The sequence below is a fragment of the Ipomoea triloba genome, chromosome 14 (assembly GCF_003576645.1).
Source record: "Ipomoea triloba cultivar NCNSP0323 chromosome 14, ASM357664v1".
Lineage (NCBI taxonomy): Eukaryota > Viridiplantae > Streptophyta > Magnoliopsida > Solanales > Convolvulaceae > Ipomoea > Ipomoea triloba.
The window spans coordinates 445515-465148 of NC_044929.1; the positions used below are offsets into that span (position 1 = coordinate 445515).

At 36.9% G+C, this 19634-nt stretch overlaps 4 protein-coding genes across 4 annotated transcripts; 3 read left to right on the forward strand and 1 right to left on the reverse strand.

Annotated features, from left to right (window-relative positions):
- Positions 1–1393: 1393 nt before the first annotated feature.
- Positions 1394–2192, reverse strand: LOC116004939 (pathogenesis-related protein PR-1-like). The gene has a single exon (XM_031245140.1). It carries the CDS (start codon positions 2072–2074, stop codon positions 1487–1489), a length of 588 nt encoding a protein of 195 aa, XP_031101000.1. The 5' UTR covers positions 2075–2192; the 3' UTR covers positions 1394–1486.
- Positions 2193–7998: 5806 nt separating this feature from the next.
- On the forward strand, positions 7999–10440 carry LOC116004713 (probable LRR receptor-like serine/threonine-protein kinase At3g47570). Its single transcript, XM_031244872.1, has 4 exons — positions 7999–8524; positions 8822–8923; positions 9018–9089; positions 10259–10440. The coding sequence occupies exons 1-4, from the start codon at positions 7999–8001 to the stop codon at positions 10438–10440; spliced, it is 882 nt and encodes a 293-aa protein (XP_031100732.1).
- Positions 10441–11130: 690 nt separating this feature from the next.
- On the forward strand, positions 11131–12140 carry LOC116004714 (probable LRR receptor-like serine/threonine-protein kinase At3g47570). The gene is made up of 2 exons (XM_031244873.1): positions 11131–11770; positions 11890–12140. The coding sequence occupies exons 1-2, from the start codon at positions 11131–11133 to the stop codon at positions 12138–12140; spliced, it is 891 nt and encodes a 296-aa protein (XP_031100733.1).
- A 1105-nt stretch (positions 12141–13245) lies between these two features.
- Positions 13246–16608, forward strand: LOC116003647 (actin-histidine N-methyltransferase). Its single transcript, XM_031243548.1, has 5 exons — positions 13246–13588; positions 14473–14639; positions 15014–15313; positions 15418–15681; positions 15974–16608. Exons 1-5 carry the CDS (start codon positions 13270–13272, stop codon positions 16349–16351), a joined length of 1428 nt encoding a protein of 475 aa, XP_031099408.1. The 5' UTR covers positions 13246–13269; the 3' UTR covers positions 16352–16608.
- The last annotated feature ends 3026 nt before the right edge of the window (positions 16609–19634 follow it).

A 19634-nucleotide genomic window follows, 5' to 3' on the forward strand; every position in this document is an offset into this window, starting at 1 on the left:
TAACTATTAAAGTATTATATAATTTATAATTATTAGTCTTTAAAAATTAAAAATACTTAAACAAATTTAAAAAAAAAATACACTAGTGCCTCGGTACTGTTTAATCCCTGCCTAAGCGTCCTAGGCACTAGGCGCTCCCCGAGCGTCCAAGGAGCGTCTAGCATTTTTTCAACCACGTTTCATGGAGAGCCATGGATGTCTGGAAAAGATGGTCATCGCCATAAAAAACGAAAATTTGTATAGACAACATGGTTGAATTGCTATACAAATTAATCCAGAATTCATTACTATTTGAAGTTTTGGCCCAATTGAGCTAATTAATTAATTAGATTGTTTACCAAATTAATTTAATGAGTTAATCATTTGGCCCAAATTAAATGGCAATGTGTGTTGTGGAGATCGTTATATTATGGGTTAGGTTCCACCTACCATACATAACGTAGATTTTAATCCAAAATGACATCATTTTATTTAAATTAACATGACTTTTTTTAATATCCACTTACACATCAATCTTTCAAAAATTTAAAAATAAATTTTAAAAAAATATTTAAAATTTTTAATTATTTTTTAAAAAATCCACCCCTGTCTTGACGACCTTCGTCTCCATGCCAGAGACAAATATTGGTTCTTCATCTCCGATAGCCTGGAGACGAAGGCAGGGATGGGGTAGGGTAAACAGTTTAATTAAAATTATTAAAATAGGATTTAAAAAATATTTTAATTCGTTAACCATTACGTCAGTAATCAATGGGTAAATAGGTCACTTTAGATGTGTTAGAGTAAAATACGGGGTGTAACAAAAAAATACTTTTTATTGATAAATGGATCGGGTACAATGTGAAGTACACAAAGGGGGTCCGGTCAACGTGACAGTGGGTCAGAGATTCTCGGTTTCTTTGACTAATATCTAGAGGCTAGGAAAAAGCCAAAAGTCCTTCTCGCCGCATTAAATACGGTATTTATAGAGGAATAGGGGACAACTATCGAACCTACGGCATGACCAACACGTGGTGAGCATGCACCGGGCTAGAGGTCGACCCACTACCTTAGGGCCAAATGTCGTGCTACCAGTGCGTGCGGGTTCCCGGGGGAGCAGCTTCTCCGCTGATCGGCGCCCCGATCTATCCGGGCTATTAGCGTGTCCCGCAAAAGACCTTTTAGCCCCTTTGAATTAGCCCGTAATGGTCGGTTATGAGGCGAAGACCAGTCAACACGGTAGAGCGCGCGGGAGTAGAATATGTAGATCGGGAGAATTATCCCTATTAAGATGCAATTGTTCAATGACTCATCAATTGCAGTTTTTTTAATCAGCTTTAGTGGCCTAGTTGCAGTTTCGTGCGCAATTCGATAACCTGACCCTTATTCCAATAATATTTAATACTCAGTAGTATATTATACAATCATTTATGATAAACAGAAGTGTAACGAATATGATTCAATTCACACATGTACATATATATATATATGTGAGATAAATATAACACTAATATGGCTTCTCACCAATATAATTCCCAGGTGGGTAGTAATTACATGTCATGAAAACATCACCATCATCACACACAACCCTAGCACACCCAACTCTCACACTCTTTCTCCACACAATCTGAGTGTAATGCCCACACACCTCCCCTTCAGCACACCTATTTGCACCATAGTCATAATACTTCTCTTCATCAGCCCAAGCCTTGACAGCATCTCCCGGGGTCCACGTGGACCCACTCCCCCAATATATGTTCTCTCCCAGCTTGAAATCCCCTTCTGGGAAGGAGTGCATGGGGCGACAGTCTGCCTTTCTCTGGGATGCCCACCACGTGGCGTAGGTCTCCAGCTGGGGGTCCCACGCGAGTGGGGGCTCCCACTTGGACGCCCTGACGAGGTTGTGTCGGAATAGGAACTGTAGTGCCTCTCCTAGGCAGTTCCAGCAGAGGTTTTTGGAGATTCTGTAGATTGTGTCGTTGCTTAGGTTTTTCATGGGGGGTGGTGCTGATGATGATGAGGAGGGTGGGGATGCTGTCGTGAGGGTGATGGTGATGAAGAGAATGAGTAGAGGGAGAAAATGGAGGGTTTTCATGTTTGGTTTAGGAGGATTCTAGTTTTGAGTAGATAGAAAAGAGGGACAGATAATGCTACTATATATAGAGAGAGAAATGGCTACATTTCTTCCCCAATCTGACCTAACCGAGCGTCTGAAAGGATGTAAATCATGGTACTACATGTAAAGAGTCCCTCTCCGTTTAAGAAGTTATTCCTACACCTGGTGAGGCTTGATCTTGATATTTTTTCTCAGACTTTATCCCTGTGAGCAACTCATGCCGGCCGGTTCCTTTGAGAAATGGCTATATATAGAGAGAGAAATGGCTACATTTAGAAGAATATTGTTTCACCACATATTTATATGCTCTCCAAGCTTTGGTAAATAACATAAGACTTGCCAAACATTGCAAATAATGCTATCTCATTTTAAGTTTTGATACTAAAAACTTTGTAGACATTAATGAATGTACATCAACTTCAGACAATAGAAATATTTACCAGGATAATGTGGGAGCTCGAATCTCACTGAGAATCTATCTATGGGGTGACAGAAAAATCTTGACCGATCAAAGGAAATAATGAAGACATTTGTGTGCAGAATGTACATGTAGGTTAGGGGTGAGAACATGGAGATTGACGAGACGACTTGCAATTTACTTCCTCTAGTGATCAACTACTGTACAATAACTTTGAAAACTTAAGATTAGTCTAAGGTAAACTAAGATGATGTCTAATGTATAAAAATATATATATATATATATTGTGCCATTACATTTTTCACCTTACGTTGATATATTGTGGGACAATATAATCTAATCAATGTCCCATTTTTCTATGGTTGTGATACTTTGGTCTTATAAATTGGTGGTGTTTAGCAAAATGTAGCATGAGACAGAGATCAGCATTTTTTGTCGTGTCATCAAATTAAACAATAATTCCAAGCTGGGCTTAATCCTATAGCTCGTGAACTAGGGGACCACGGTTGGCTATGTTGAGCCCGTGAACCCCTTGAATCTTTGATTTGTGGCATTAAACGTGGCGTTTGATCGATCATTCTAGATTGTACACGTGTCATTTTTAGAGTAGTAACTTAGAATATAATATAATTTTTATTAAGAATAATAATATAAAACATTAACAATATTTAATTAAATTTAATTTTTACTCCGTATTTTATATATTAATTTGCTCAAATTAAGAAGAAAAAAAGGGTCAAACACCTTGTGCTTAGTTAGTGCTTTTATGGCTCTCCTTCTTACAAGGAATATCATAGAATCGAATCTTAGTGATGGAGTGGTGATTTATTGATTTATTGACTCTTTAAACTATAACAAATAGAAAAAGTATATTGAACATATAGTAGTCAATAGTACTAAAACAAAAATAAATTTTTAGTTTTCCAATTATCGGTACAATTTTAATATTATTACAACGACGACAGCGATAATAATAATAATAATAACAAATTTACAATATTAGTCGCTTGAGCATTTTTTTTCCGTTTAACAATCCAGGTACACCCACGTTCACTCCGGAAGGCGCCCAGGGAAAATCATCACTTGTGAAAATTGAACCCCGGTTTTCCCAAAATTCTTTCCTACAAAGAGAGCTCACTTGCCACTTGAGCTACCCTATTGGATTTCCGCTTGAGCATTACCTTCATTAGTAATATGCTAGTTAAATAGTATTGAAAGTTCACAGTTGTATTGCTCAAGCAATGAAATTTACATTTTTTTAGGGGTAGAAGTACATTATGCAACAACTGAAACATATAAACTAAAATAGCGAAAGTTGTATAATTGAAACATTAAAACACATTTTCTTCTTAAATTAACTAATATCTAACTTAACCCAATGGAGTAACTCAAGTTACAAGTGAGCTCTTTTTGTGGGGAAGAATTTCGAGAGAATTCGGGTTCGATTCCCACAAGTGATGATTGCCCCTGAGCTAGCCCCGGACTGTTACACGGACCCGGCCCGATGGATTTACCAAAAAAAAAAAACTAATATCTAACTTACATATAAAAAGCGAGAAAAAATTATACCTCATATTTTATGTCTTTTTTTCAATCCAAAATTATTGTGCATTATACTTGATCAGGAACCGGATCCATCATAAAATGGGTACAAATATACAAAATGGGGTCGAAAAATAATACAAAATGGTATACACAATGTCCGAGATAACAATCCAAAGTAATGGGCTAAACATAATACTGTAATTGCTAGGAATCGAATCAGGATTTTTGTGTAGGGTAAAACAGGTAGAAACTAGCTAGGAACACGTGGGTTTCTTAATTAGCAATCCCCAGAGACGGTGCCAATGTTAGTTTTGCGGGAACTAAACCTATTATAAATCTGGTATAGATATACAAAGTGGAAGTTAGAAAAATAATAACTTTATTTCTCAGGGTGCTAAGCCCAAAAGAATATACATAATGCCTAAGATAACGACCCAAACTGACAGCCCAAAGAATAATAAAGGTTATATTCCAAGTAATGGGCTAGAAATAATATTGTAGTTGCTAGGAATCAAATTCTAGTATGTGCCTATAAATTTAGGACACAAGACACGATTAAGCTAGCTAGAAATGAAGTAATAATGAACCAAGGGGTGATGTCTCAAGATGACATGATGAGGCCCTTTCGATCGTGTCTATACCTTCTTCATTCACTGACAAGTGTACCATCTTCACTAGCCCCTCACATTAGCCATACACGTGTCTCATCTTCTATATATCTCACTATTTTACTGCCCACATGGCCCCCATGGCCCTATCAATGTTATAAATGATGTGATTTTTACTCTTCTTAAGTGGTAGATTGTAGATTGTGTGTAAGGACAAGTGATTGAGTCCTGGCATGAGAAAATTTTGTCTTTTGTGGACAAGGACAATAATCGCTCTATTTGACATGCATTTTAAGAAAAATAAATGAGAGAATTTGGACCCATTGCATCTAGAAAAAAAAAAGGATATATAAATTGTAACTTGGGTAAAGTAAAAAGTCCGGATATATAAATGGTAAGTTGTCTAAAGTAAAATGTCAGTTTTGATTATTATAAAAATGTAGACATTATTGTGAGACAGACCAAAAAGAAATGTATGTATGACAAATAAGGTGACATAGAGAGAGTAGTAGTTAGTATTGTGCTATTAAGGACTATTTAATTTTCTTAAGCAAATTTAAAAGTTACTCCGTATTTCTTTTCCAATTTTTCACTTTGTTTTTTTCTTTCCCCCTAGTTCTTCTAAAGAATTTGCACTTGCTTAAAATTAAAAAATGTATTGCGCAATGCCTTCTTACTGGGGCTACGCTATTTTCAATGGGGAAATTATGTTGGCCCCTCAAGAAGGTAAAATATATTTTTAATTTTCAAATACAACTAACTCTATTATATTGTTCAAACAAATTTTCTCAATCTATTGGAACACAAAGAGTCAGTATCGTCTCCACTGAGGCTCAAACTCATGACCTCTCATATGAGAGAGCCACTACTCTGCCATCTGAGTACAAGATGCTTCGCTTAGTTTGGAATTTAATGTTAAGCCCTTACAAAGGGGCAATGCTTTTTCTGGTATTGATCAGTAGAATATATTTTTGACTTGGAATTAATGTTATGTCCTTAATGAGGGGCAATGCTTTTTCCGGTGTTGACCAATAAAATATATTTTTGGTTTGAAATTAATGTTAACCCCTTACTGAGGTGCAATGCTTTTTCGTTTTTCCGCATTTGACCATTAAAAGAGAGCACACACTTTTTCAAAAACTTCTATACTTGACTACGGACAAAAACTTGTGTGAGACCGTCTCACCATGAGACGGATCGGATCGGATCGGGTCAAGATGTAAATGTAACACTTATATGCACAAATGTCATACTTATATGCTCAAATGTAATACTAATCAGGAATAAAATTTTTGTTACTTATAAGGGTAAATGTAATACTTTTAAGGGAAAATACAATACTTTTACATTTCGATTTAAAAGTATTAATTTTTTTCCTCAAAAGTATTATATTTGCCCTTATAAATAAGGGGCACTTGTCAACATTACTTATTATGAAAAATGTATTACTTTTTCTCTTATAAGTAACAAAAATTGTATTCTTGATTAGTGTTATATTTGAGCATATAAGTATGACATTTGCATGATGCTTTTACCCGACCCTTACCCGTCTCACAAATAAGAATTCGTGAGACGGTCTCACACAAGTGTGACCCTTAACTACGCTTAATTTGTCGTTACGTTATTGTTGATACTAGTGTACAAATAATTAAGGTAGAGTTTGTAGATCAATTAAGATATATATGATGCTAATGTAACAAATGTTAAGGTATACAGTTGGGTTAATAGTTTCGTAGTCTAGAGTGTCTGAACCCAGATGAACATGACTACTCTGGTAAGTTATGAGATCGGTAAACAAAAATAGGGTGGGTTTGAAGTGTCTAAAGTGAGAAAAAAGCTAAAGATCCCCCCTCTAGAAACTGAAAAGATGATGAGATGTGATATGGGTGAGCGTCCTGTCTAGGGAGTATCTTTGAATTAGTTGTGGGCCAAAAGGCTAAACGATCAGGCATGTTAATGGACTTCCCAATCAAGTCCAATCAATAGCGACGGTTAATCGACGTGGGTTGAAGTTGAGTTTACTGGACACTTGTTCAGCACATGAACCCTGTTTAGGAAATGGGGTTAACTTGGAGATGGTTAATTCCGACCAATCACGTTCGTATACGTCCGGTCGTACTCTTATATTCCCTATCATATACGATTTATCTTCTCCACATATTTTCAAAATAGGAGTATTGAGGGACCCTTTAATTGTAAACTTATATCAAAGATAATAGTCATAATTAGAAGAATATGTCTAATATTACATTATATTTATCCATGGGTTTTTTTTATTTTTATTTTTGGATTTAGACTAACTTTACAAAAATGTTGCACTTTTGGTCCCTTGAATAATAGAATTATAAACATCTAATAGGAAAATAAAAAAGGCATTCATATGATATCTTTATTTACTAAAATGGTGAGTCGTCTCTTGTGAGACAGGTGTAGTCAAGATGTAAATGTTCTTGGCCAATTAGCCACAGCCTTAGGTTTTCGGCCCTGGGACTAGTTCTTGGTGGTGCCCTCTTCAAAGCTCGCGAAGTGCTTAGTCAGGTGGAACAAGGTGATGTAGAACATCCACAATTACAAACACCATTGATGGAGTAAATACTCTCGGGTATTCATACTTTGTATATGTTATTGTATATTGCGGGTATAGTGGCTTGGGAAAACAAGCTAGACCAAGGGTTGGAGGTTGAAGGGGACACATGTTGGGAGGCTGACATGTACACCACATGTCCTTCATGCACTCGGCAGACCAAAGGTCTAAAGAAATGTGTTCACGTGTAGATTCACCTGAACAACAAGTGGCTCTTGGACCCGATCAAAGTGTTACTGTCAATGTACATCGTCTTTAAGGGCTTATCTCCTACGCTCGGGACACGAAAGAGTAAGAGCAGGAGCTTATTATTAAGCTAATAAGGGACACAATGCTCTAGGTTGGGTCGGAGCAGGTCGGGAAAGGATCCTCACTGTGCGGGGAGTTAGATTATTTGATCAGATGTTTAGTACGCGTAGGTTCGTATATCGAGATATATTCCCTGTCAACCATATTTACATGTAATCCTAAAAGGTACATGTACTAACTTACCCCTTCACCGTACCGTAATAGTACTGCCTCCTCAACCCGACCCGCTCCATGTTACACAACAAAAGAGGAAAAACATAACTTCCATAGGTGTATAATTCATTCTAATTGAATATAAAATATATATGAGTCAAATTACTTTAGTTTAATTAATTTAACGTGTCATTTGGTTTGAATGGAGAACCTCAGCTATAAATACTTGCTTTGCATCTACATGCATGTCAATCACAAAGACACAAACACGTTAATACTATCAATCATGAATTTAATACTACGACATTTCAATTTACATTATGCATTCTTCCTCCTCCTACTCCTGCAGCTTCCAAATTTTGGTTGTTCCTCCACCAATATCACCACCGACCAGTCTGCCCTTCTTGCCATTAAATCCCATATCACCACCGACCCTAACAACATCTTGTCCAACTGGTCCACCGCCACTCCCGTTTGTGACTGGATCGGAGTTTTCTGTAATCGTCGTCATAAAAGAGTCTTCGCCCTTGACCTCTCCTTCAAAGGCCTCGCCGGCTCCCTGCCCTCCCAAATAGGGAACCTCTCCTTCCTAGTTAAACTCAACCTCCTAAACAATAGCTTCTCCGGTCATCTCCCGGAGGGGCTGTCTAATCTGCGACGCCTGAAATACCTGAATGCCGGCTACAACAACTTCGTCGGCAACATTCCGGCGTGGTTGGGGTCCTTGAAGAAGCTCACATACCTGGGCCTCTATGGCTGCAGATTCTCAGGTGCCCTTCCTGTTTCATTATCAAACTTAACTGAGCTACAGTACTTTTATCTACATGAAAATGGCGCTATCGCCGGAAACATTCCAAATGAGTACAGTAGTCTACGCAAGATGAAGCATTTCTTCCTGCGCTCTAATGGACTCTCTGGCTCTTTCCCACCCTGCGTGCTTAACTTCTCAATGCTGCAACGTTTGGATTTGGGTTACAACTCCATATCTGGACACATTCCACTGGATATCTGCTCTCATCTACCTTCAATTTCTGGGATTTATCTATCCCACAATCAGTTGAAGGGAAAAATATTTCCTTCAAATATCAGTGGATGTTCATGGCTCTTAGATCTTGCCTTGTCATTCAATAAGCTGGAGGGTCCAATTCCCAGAAGTTTTGGGAACTCAACCTCCCTTCAAAACTTATTTCTGGATTTCAACAATTTGATGGGTACGAAGGAAGTTTATACTGATTTCACATTATTGCATTCAGAGTTGAAGTCAAGTACTGTGCGTAATATTTAAGGTTGATGATATATATGCAGGAGAAATTCCTGACAGAATAGGGAATCTTCGGCAATTGGAGACTCTTTCCGTAGCGAATGCCAACTTGTTTGGTGAGTAACGTTGATTATTATATATTATATACTTTTTCAATATTTTTAGTGATAATAAATTGTGTCATCATAGTACTGTCAAACTGGGCCAAAATCACGGTAGGACGGGTTATGGCTACTAAATAAGTGGCCCGTGGCCCGCGTGGTTTAGCCCGTGCGGGCTGCGGGCCAAACCCTTTTTAAAAAAAATAAATTATTTATATATATAATCTTAGTGTACACTAAGTTTTTATATATAATTAATTATATACATATTTATATTATTATATTTAATTATATTATTTATATTAAAAAATTTAATAAAAATAATTTTTTAAAAAGCTCGCGGGGCCCGCCAACCCGCGTGGGGCGGGTTAGGGTTGCGTGAACCCTAGCCCGCGGGCGTAATGGGCCAGCCCCCAAAAACCCGTTAGAAATTAGGCCCACGGTGGGACGGGCCGGCCCGCTTTGACAGTACTATGTTATCACACTACATATTAGTTTGTAAGTATTACTTATTCCTTCAAAAGTATTACTCTTTGATTGACAATATTTTCACTGAAAAAGAAAAACATTAACTATTTTTTGATTGAAAAATATATTACAATTTTGCACAAAACGTATTATATTTCTCATGAAAAGTATTATATCATTTATATGTCCCATGATAAGTGTAAACAACTTAATAGGTTCCAAACCTCTACAGGGATAATACCGCTAGAAATGGGTGACCTTAGCAATTTGCAGCTGCTAGATTTAAGTGTAAACAACTTAATAGGTTCCATCCCATCAAGAGTATTCAACATTTCAAGGCTATACATGATGTCACTTCAAGATAATAACTTGTCTGGGAAGATACCATCAAGTGTGATGATGAGTGTACCAAATCTAATAGCAATATTTATGGGTGGTAATAGCCTGAGTGGGAATATACCGCCATTTCTTGTGAATGCATCTAAACTTGAATTTCTAGACATGTCTGATAAATGAATTTATGGGTTTCATTCCAAGTTTTCTCGGTGATCTAAGATCGTTGGGGTGGCTGAATCTAGAATACAACAATTTGCATAGCTCGTCATCACGATTTGATAAAGAGCTGAGTTTTATTAGTTCCCTAACAAAATACAGGAAGTTAAGAAAAATGTTCTTTAGTGGAAATTATCTAAATGGAATTCTTCCATCTTCTATAGGAAATTTTTCAAGTGAACTTGAATTTCTTGTGATGGGAGATTGTGGGACAATGGGAACTATACCACCAGAAATTAGAAATTTGAGCAACATACAATTTTTACATTTAGAGGCCAACAACTTGGGAGGATTTATTCCTACAAGCATGAAGAGGCTATCAAAGGTTCAGATATTAGGTCTTTGAAGTAACAAGTTGCAAGGATCAATTCCAGTTGAGCTTTGTCACCTCCTCAATTTGGGCGAGTTGGATTTGGCAAAACATAGACTTAGTGGAAAAATTCCTGATTGTCTTGGGAATATTACTTCGTTAAGATACTTTTATCTTAACTCAAACAACTTGACTTCCACGATACCTGCAAGTTTATGGAGTCTCAAAGATCTATTGGAATTGAATTTGTCTTCCAACTCAATAAATGGTTCATTGTCTTTTGAAATTGGAAACTTGAAATCCCTCATCCTCATGGATCTATCAGCAAATCAAATTAAGGGCAATATCCCTAGCACACTCGGAGCGTTGCAGATGCTGCAAAATCTTTCTTTGGCACACAATCGTTTGCAAGGTTTGATTCCAAAGTCACTTGATAACATGTTAAACTTAGAAGAATTGGATCTATCACTTAACAATTTACTTGGTGAAATTCCAAAATCATTTGAAAAGCTTTTGCATCTCAAGCATTTCAATGTTTCATACAACAAGCTAAGTGGAGAAGTTCCTAGTGGAGGCCCTTTTGCAAACTTCACCAACCAATCTTTTATGTCAAACCAAGCGTTATGTGGAACCCCATGGTTTCATCAATGCACCACAACTCATCATAATAAAGTAAAGAGAAAATACATTTTTATTAGTGTATTTGCTTTTCTATCAATTTCAACAATGGCAGTTGTTGTGATTATTGTATTTGAAAGAAGAAAGAAGAGAACCAACAAATCATTAGAAATTGATCTACCACCACGGTGCATCCCCCCAAGGATTTCATACTATGATTTGCAACGCATGACACATGGTTTAAGTGATAGCAACTTGCTTGGGAAAGGCAGCTTTAGTTCTGTTTACAAAGGAATATTGTCAAGTGGGACTTCTTGTGCTATTAAGGTGTTTGACATGGAAATACAAGGTGGACTCAAGAGTTATGATGTAGAATGTGAAGTAATGCGTAACCTACGACATCGGAACTTTGCCCGAGTAATCAATAGTTGCTCAAATTTAGACTTCAAGGCTTTGGTGTTCGATTACATGCCTAATGGAAGTCTAGATAATTGGCTTCACTCAAATGAAAATTTCTTGGATATACGTCAAAGACTGGATATAATGATACATGTGGCATCAGCATTGGAGTATCTTCACCATGATTATTTTGTACCAGTCGTTCATTGTGATTTGAAACCCAGCAATATTTTGCTAAATGAAGAAATGGTTGGTCATGTAAGTGATTTTGGGATAGCCAAGTTCCTAGATGATGAGCAAAGCATGGCACATACGAAGACCTTGACTACATTTGGGTATATTGCTCCAGGTGATCTCAAATTTCAATATCTTGTTGATACTTATTTAATCATATATATTATCATCTTTAATCTTTCTTTTTTTTAGTAATGAATGGATATTATATCTTATTCACTTCTGATTTTATAGAATACGGATCTCAAGGGCTGGTATCAATTCGGAGTGACGTTTACAGTTATGGTGTTGTGTTAATGGAGACATTCACGAGGATGAAACCAAGTGATAACATTTTCTCTGGGGATTCAACCTTAAAGCGCTTGGTAGAGTCTTCACTACTACCAAATGCAATAGCTCAAGTCATAGACTTGAATTTATTGCCTCAAGATCAAATTGAAATATCCACCAAGTATGTAGAATGTGTTACTTCTATTATGCTGTGAAGATGCACCTGAAGAAAGGATTAGCATGAAAGATGTTTTGGTTGCACTCAAGAAGATCAAACTTCAATTTCTTGGTAGGAATGCATTAGCTTAAACATTGAAAATAACCCTATTTCATTTTGGCATTGCTTGTTAAAAACATAAAGATGGAAGATATTAGAGTTTTTCTATTACTTAATGTCTTGAATATATTATTATTAGAATAAATTTTGTGTGGGACCATTTCACCATAAAACAGTTCTATTTTTTAGTTAAAATATAATTTTGTTATGAACGCATAGAAAATTATTAAATTAAATTTTAACTAAATAATATTGCAGGTCTTAAATTAGACCGTCTCACACAAGATTATTATTATTATTATTATTATTATTATTTTGAGGGGTTGGGATTGAAGTTGTTATCAATCATGGACTAATGCATTTAATTAAATTCTGATTTTTTTTGTTTGCACCCACTAAAATATTTTTGAATAATGATAAAACTAAAATGTATGAGTATTTGTCAAAGACCTTGTGGTCTAGTGGTACCCGCTGTCCTGATTTACACTCCCACATGGTTGATGGGAGTGGGCTTAAGCCTCAACTTTAACTCTTTGTGCTTCAACATCTTCTCATACCATTTAAATGCTACGAGATTGCCACAAAAAGGGATGATCCCAATGGGTTATGCATGATTCTCATAGCTGAAGATCACAAACTCAATTATTTCTAACATTTTCTCAATCGAACTTCTTACACATAAAGTGTGTTTTACGATTTACGAGTTAGTATGCTAGTGCTAAGTTTAGTCACCCCTTAAGTAGCAGGTTTGCCTCATCGCCCAAAAAAGAATCTACCGACAAATTATTTTGTGGACTTCAGTCACCTTACAAGATGAACTCGGGTCCAAAATACATAATTTATATACTAAATGTCAGTATGCAAATTTTTATGAGTCCACCTTGCAAGATAAACTCGTGTCGATATCTGTGAGATTGGGTTCAAATTTCTAATTTTCTTTGTAGTTGTGGATTAATTTTGTTGGCCCAAACATGTGACCTTTCTCTACCGGAAAGCCCAATATTTTGTTTAGGCTTATCAAAATTCTCCACAGCGCACAGAGGCTGATGCCGACTCTGAGTTAAAGAATGCCGACGAAGATGACGCTAATGGCTACCTCGCTCACACACCTCCGCCCTCTATCCTGCGCCGCCGTCTCCGCCGCCCTCTATTCTTCGAGGCTGGACCCGCAGCCGCCGGACCTCATCAAATGGGTGAAGAGAGAAGGTGGGTTCGTGCACCCGTCGGTGAAGATCGCAATCTCAGAGCCCTATGGCCTCGGCGTGGTTGCTTCTGATGATATCCCCAAAGGCTCTGACCTCATTGCCCTCCCGGAGCACCTCCCGCTGCAATTTGGTCCGGTCGGAGCTGATTCTCCCATGGCCAAACTGGCTCTACAAGTCCCTGGTATCTTTTTCTTTCATTTTATTTATTTTTTAAAGTAAAATTTTGTTTTTTTATATCTAATTGTGTGTCAGTTATATCAATTTTTAGTTTTGATATTGAATTGTATATTTACTATAAAAGAAAAAGGAGACATTCTTCTGTGTGCTGTAGTGTATGAATGGATAGAGAAATTGATATAATGTAAGATAGATGGTATAAAAGAAATAGAATATATGCACTAGCTAATTGATTGGATTCCGTCTTTAGTGTGGTTTGGTATGTGTATTACAGCCCAATTGAATAACTCTTTTTTTTAGTATTACTGACTCAGTGACACGGTTACACTGTAGTATCTGTTCATAGCTACTTTCAAAACCTACTCACTGACGTTCGAACCCATGACCTCCCATTTGGAAGAGCCACTTCGTGCCACTAGACCACAAGGTCATTGGCATAGGGTATCCAAGCTTGTTTGGTTCACTTTGAGTTAACCCGGTTGTCCGTGGTAACTTTGGCCTAATATTAGATTATATTCTGTAACATGGTATAAGGAGCTTGTTTGGTCCACTTTGAGTTCACCTAGTTGTCTGTGGTAAGTAACCTTGGCCGATCATATGATATCAAAGCTTGTTTGGTCCACTTTGAGTTTACCCGATTGTTCGTGGTAAGTAACCTTGGCCTAATATTAGATTATAACGGTCAGTCTTCATAAAATCATTCCTTTAGTGACTTAGTGTCAGTATTGTGTTGTTTGGCATCATCACTTTCTTACTCTTTTTATGGGATTGAAAACCTGTTTGTTATTTGTTAGTACATAGGTTATAATTTTTGAGTATAGGTTGGTAACTGAGTTCTTCACAAATAGGCTTTTGAGTTTTGAATATAAGAAGTAAAGCATTTGGCAGAGGAGCTATGGGCTATGAAATTGGGTTTGAAGCTCCTGCAAGAAAGATCAAGAAAAGGTTCTTTTTGGTGGCCATACATCAGCAATCTTCCGGAAAAGTATAGCGTTCCTATTTTCTTTCCTGGAGAAGATATAAAGAACCTGCAATATGCCCCGCTTCTTTATCAGGTACTTTCTCGACTTCCAGTGTCAAATAGGTCACTGAACTTATCGCTTTTGCGCAATTGGGTCACTGAACTTGAAAAGTGTGCAATCGAACCATCAAACGAGCAAAATATGTGCAATCTTATTTCTAGGTTGTTTGAGCAAACAAAACAGTGGAATTGAAATTCCATTCCTTCTGTTTTTCGTGAACCCAACAGGCTGCATACTCATTTATGCATGTTAGGTTAGGCCTAAAGATAAGAAGAACAGTTTCTACTTGCTCCTATGCTTGGTACTTGGCTAATAATATTTCAATACAATCCAATGCTCCTTCGTGTTTGGTTTGTGGTACTTGATATTTTTGACTCGTGATTGTGCTGAAATTTTAATTGCGCCAGGTAAACAAGAGATGCCGGTTTCTTCTGGAATTTGAGAAAATAGTAGTACATGAACTCAGTAACGTAAAACGTGATAACCATCCTTTCGAAGGCCAAGGCGTGGATTCATCAGCACTTGGATGGGCAATGTCAGCTGTTTCATCTCGTGCATTCCGCTTGTATGGCGGCAAACGTCTGGATGGGACCCATAACGATGTTCCAATGATGCTTCCGCTAATTGATATGTGTAATCACAGCTTCCATCCAAATGCTGAAATTGTACAGGAACGTGAAGCAGGTGACGGAAAAGTGCTCGTAAAGGTACTAAAGAGAATCCCTTGCAAAAGTTTTAATCATCCATCCAATTTTTATGTTTGTTTCTCTTTTTAAGTACGTATTTTCTTTTATCGTTTTTGGCTTGCCAGGTGATTGCCGCAGAACATATAAAACAAAGCGATGCATTAGAACTTAACTATGGCTGTCTAAATAATGATCTTTTTCTTCTTGATTACGGATTTGTCGTACCCTCCAATCCCTATGACTGCATTGAACTCAGGTACGATGCCGCTCTTCTCGATGCTGCAAGTATGGCTGCTGGAGTCGCATCCCCGAACTTCTCTTCACCCGCTCCTTGGCAGCGAGAGGTTTTGTCCCAGCTAAATCTCGATGGCGAAAATCCTGATCTAAAGGTAAACCTATTTGGCTATTTCCTCTTTACTGAATATGTTCTCTAATTTTTGGGTTATTGCTATGTTGAAACCGCGATATCAACAGACTTAATTTGACCTTGTGGCCAAAGACCTTGTGGTCTAGTGGCACCTGGTTGACCCTTATATGAAAGGGGGTGGGTTTGAGCCTCAATGGAGGCATGTTGATTCTTTGTGCTTCAATAAGTTGAGAAAGTAGTTATGGACAGATACTATATTGTAACAGAGTCAGTACTGAAAAAAACAGACTTAATTTGATGACTTCCTAAAATAGGTAACGCTAGGAGGTCCCGAGCTTGTAGAGGGCCGTTTGATGGCTGCATTACGAGCTTTGCTATCGAATGACATGGAGTCGGTTCAAAACCACAGCATCGACACGCTTAAGTCATTGTCGGTTGAACCACCGCTTGGAACAGCAAACGAAGTAGCTGCACTCCGCACTGTCACTGCCTTGTGCGTGATTGCCCTCGGGCACTTCCCGACTAAGATCATGGAGGACGAGGCCTTGTTGAAACAAAACGTGTCTGCTACGGCTGATTTGGCCATTCGGTTCAGAATCCAGAAGAAGTCCGTCATCATAGACGTTATGCGGGATCTTACGAGGAGGGTGAAGTTGCTCCTCTCAAAGGAATCTGCCACTGCCCAAAGCTAGGTATCAATCTCCCCTTCTAGAAGAGCTTTTCACATATGAATCTTTGCAACTATGGCCAATCCATTTTGAGTATTCTTTAGCCAACTCTTTTGTTGTACTATAATGCAAGTCTTGTCTCATATTGAACAACTTTTGATAGTGTCATACCTTTGATCTTCTATGATTCCTTGTTCTGTCATTTGGCCGACTTAGAATGGAATCATTGAAGAATACAACATTGATATTGCATCCTCTTTTCAGGGAATTTAGTTCTTTCCTATCCTTGTCCAATTGGCAAATTGTAACCCTAATTTTATGTAAGTTTCAACTAAATCTTTGGAATAAATATTTATATCACTCTTGTGAATAATGTCATTTAGATGGCCAAAGGCCTCGTGGTCGAGCGGCTCTGGCTTCTCGAATGAGAGACTCAAATGAGAGATCTTAGGTCTGAATTTCAGTGTGGGGATATTGACTCTTGTGCTTCGGTAGGTTGAAAAAGTATGTATGAACAGATACTACATATAACAGAGCTAATAGTACTAAAAAATGTCATTGAGATGAATATAGCTATGTCAAGATTTTTACTCTTGACTGTGTGGCGGATAGATAACAAAGAAGTTATGTCAAGATTTTTACTCTCGACAATGAAAAAGTTATGTCAAGATTTTTACGCTCAATTATTTGGCAGATAGAAAATGAAGAACTTTCTTAGAATTATTTGACTTTTTAGGGATTAAATGTAAAATATTAACAACTTGGTCATTTACTCATTGGTCATAGAATAAGAGTATAGGAATATCCAATTATATTATGGTAGAGGACCAAAGTTACCAACTTATCTATAAGAATGCGTCGCCGTCCATGATCAAACCACCAAATGCTTTCGTGCCTTAGAGGCGACGTACAACCAAATAATTAATAAGACAATAGAAATGGAAAAAGGAATTATATTATGGAGTATTAAAAATAATTCCTCTGATTCCATTCATTCATTTCTTTACGGCTTTTAGAAAGTAAAGTTAGAGGGCAACTTCAACTGTTTCGGTTGTAGTCAACTAAGATCATAAAGCGCGCGCGCTTCATTTAGATTATTCTTTTAAGTAATAGTTGTAGATTTTCTTGTAAATAAAGAAAAATCTTTTGATTTACGAGGAAATACACAATTATTATACAAATGAATACTCTAAGGTGAACCATGTCTTATAATTCTAATTGTCAAATGATTGAAAAGAAGTAAAACAACGTAAGGTGCATATAATTCATTGATTCAAATCAAGAAGCCTAATAGGCAACTTCATGGGGAATAAAGAAAATAAATTTGGGAGCAACCTCAACCACAACCAAGCTAGTCAAGTTGTTGACTTCATAATCACATAATCACGATAGTACAAGTTCGACTCCCAACGAGAGTGGTTTATTAACCTCCTTGGTTTGGGTCGATCAGCTATGGATAATCTAGGCTAGTTAATTTCCTTTAGTCCTTTATCGACTAGAGCCACAAGAAGGAGTTTACCTAGTCCATATTCTTGGATGGTGGTTGCGAATTTCTCTTGCCACTCAAAAAAAATGGAATCATCTTTCTAGATTGTCTTAAAAATTTAGAGAACCGACCTTTTCATGATGTCAATATTTATTTTAGTTTATGCTTTTGCTTCAAGTCAAATGCCCAAAGATTATTATATATGCCCCCCACCCACCTCTCAACTTGTACTATTATAATCATTCTATTTTTTAAAAGTAGTTATGCAATCATACAATAAAAACGTAAAATAAATATAGTAATTTTAGCTTATGGTAGAGTCTAGCTATATCATACAACAATTTAGGATGAAATTTGTATTTAAATATTAAGACTTTTTTTTTTTGATAATAATAAACCTTCATTAATAAACATTAGAAACAAGTACAACAAGGTTTAATGAAATGTAAAGCCATTCCATACAATCTGACATAGAACTAAATTTTCTAGCAAAGCTAATAAAACTTAGATTCGCAAACTGTGTTACATGAGAGTTTTGATCCTTATAGGACCTTAAAACTTTTGTCAAATGATTGATGGCCTTGCAGAATGTGTACAAGTCGACCTCTGGATGGACCAACTTGCAAACCACCTGAGTCTTTTTCTTCTTACTGAAGTCCATTGACATTTTTCCCAACCGAAGGTACATATCCAGCCTTGTGTCTTCGGCCGGTTCATCAGTGGGCATCCTCTTGACTGAACTGATGTTCATGAGAGGCATTTCATTGTCGTCTACTTCGATCAGGATGAGTATCACACGAGCCATGATCATATATAACTTTGAAGCACTCCAAAACAAACCTCGTAAAATAACGAGAAGGAAAACAACAAACTGCAATAAATGCAGAAGGAGACAACTGCAATAAATGCAGAGGGAGACAAAACAACAAAATTTATTAGGAGACAAAAAAATGTAAAAGACAATGAAGTTAGGAGCTCGAGACCCACGGGTCTCAAGGCTACCAACCTATTACCCTACCCACTAATTTATTATATATATATTAAGACTTAATTACCTCATAACTAATTATATCTATTGTGGCAAAAATTTTGTACTTAACACCTTACCTCTTATACTAGAGTTATATGCATTATTATCACCACTTGTTCCTTGCGTAACTTAATATACATGTACACCATGCTGAATAGAAATTCCATATATATATATATATATATATATATATATATATATATAATTTTTATATATAACTGAAGAGTTTAAAATAATTATCAGTCAATTTTAACTTATTTGAGCACTATTAGTTGTTTGACTTGATTAAACAATCAATATGAATGTTTAATTAATTAAGTGTTTCTAACACTTTAAAATGTTAAACTTCAAAAAGTTACTCAAAATAAATTTTTTAAAGAAAATTATTTTGCAGATAATCAACTATGGATCAACTAACGGTTATTTAGTAAACACCCTGAAACAAAGGTTTAATATCATCTTCTTCTGCAAAATTTGAAGCTATGAAGCAGAGCTACATCATGTCATCATCCAACCAGAGATGAAAAGGGAGACAACTTAACATAACAGTACAGACATACATATATAGAGCTCCCTTTTATATCCATATCCTTCANCCCCCCACCCCCCAAGAAAGATTTAAACAAAAAAAAAAAAAAAAAACTAGGAACCAGGGGAAAATTTAAGAAGATGAGTGTTTCCCTTAGCCTTGTATCGATCAGATCAGTTACCAACAGCTATAGGCCTTTCAGCTAATCCGAGCGGCGATCGGGAGCGCTGCCGTCCGGTGATATCGCGAAACACCGGCCTCA

Bases quoted from the DNA above. Each gene is read 5' to 3' on its own strand.
- LOC116004939 (XM_031245140.1), bottom strand. From the start codon at position 2,074: ATGAAAACCCTCCATTTTCTCCCTCTACTCATTCTCTTCATCACCATC.
- LOC116004713 (XM_031244872.1), top strand. From the start codon at position 7,999: ATGAATTTAATACTACGACATTTCAATTTACATTATGCATTCTTCCTC. The intron at 8,525-8,821 runs ACTTTTATCTAC...CATGGCTCTTAG, and splicing joins AAACTTAACTGAGCTACAGT to ATCTTGCCTTGTCATTCAAT. The intron at 8,924-9,017 runs GTACGAAGGAAG...ATATATATGCAG, and splicing joins GGATTTCAACAATTTGATGG to GAGAAATTCCTGACAGAATA.
- LOC116004714 (XM_031244873.1), top strand. From the start codon at position 11,131: ATGGCAGTTGTTGTGATTATTGTATTTGAAAGAAGAAAGAAGAGAACC. The intron at 11,771-11,889 runs GTGATCTCAAAT...CTGATTTTATAG, and splicing joins ATTTGGGTATATTGCTCCAG to AATACGGATCTCAAGGGCTG.
- LOC116003647 (XM_031243548.1), top strand. From the start codon at position 13,270: ATGCCGACGAAGATGACGCTAATGGCTACCTCGCTCACACACCTCCGC. The intron at 13,589-14,472 runs GTATCTTTTTCT...AGCATTTGGCAG, and splicing joins ACTGGCTCTACAAGTCCCTG to AGGAGCTATGGGCTATGAAA. The intron at 15,682-15,973 runs GTAAACCTATTT...TTCCTAAAATAG, and splicing joins GCGAAAATCCTGATCTAAAG to GTAACGCTAGGAGGTCCCGA.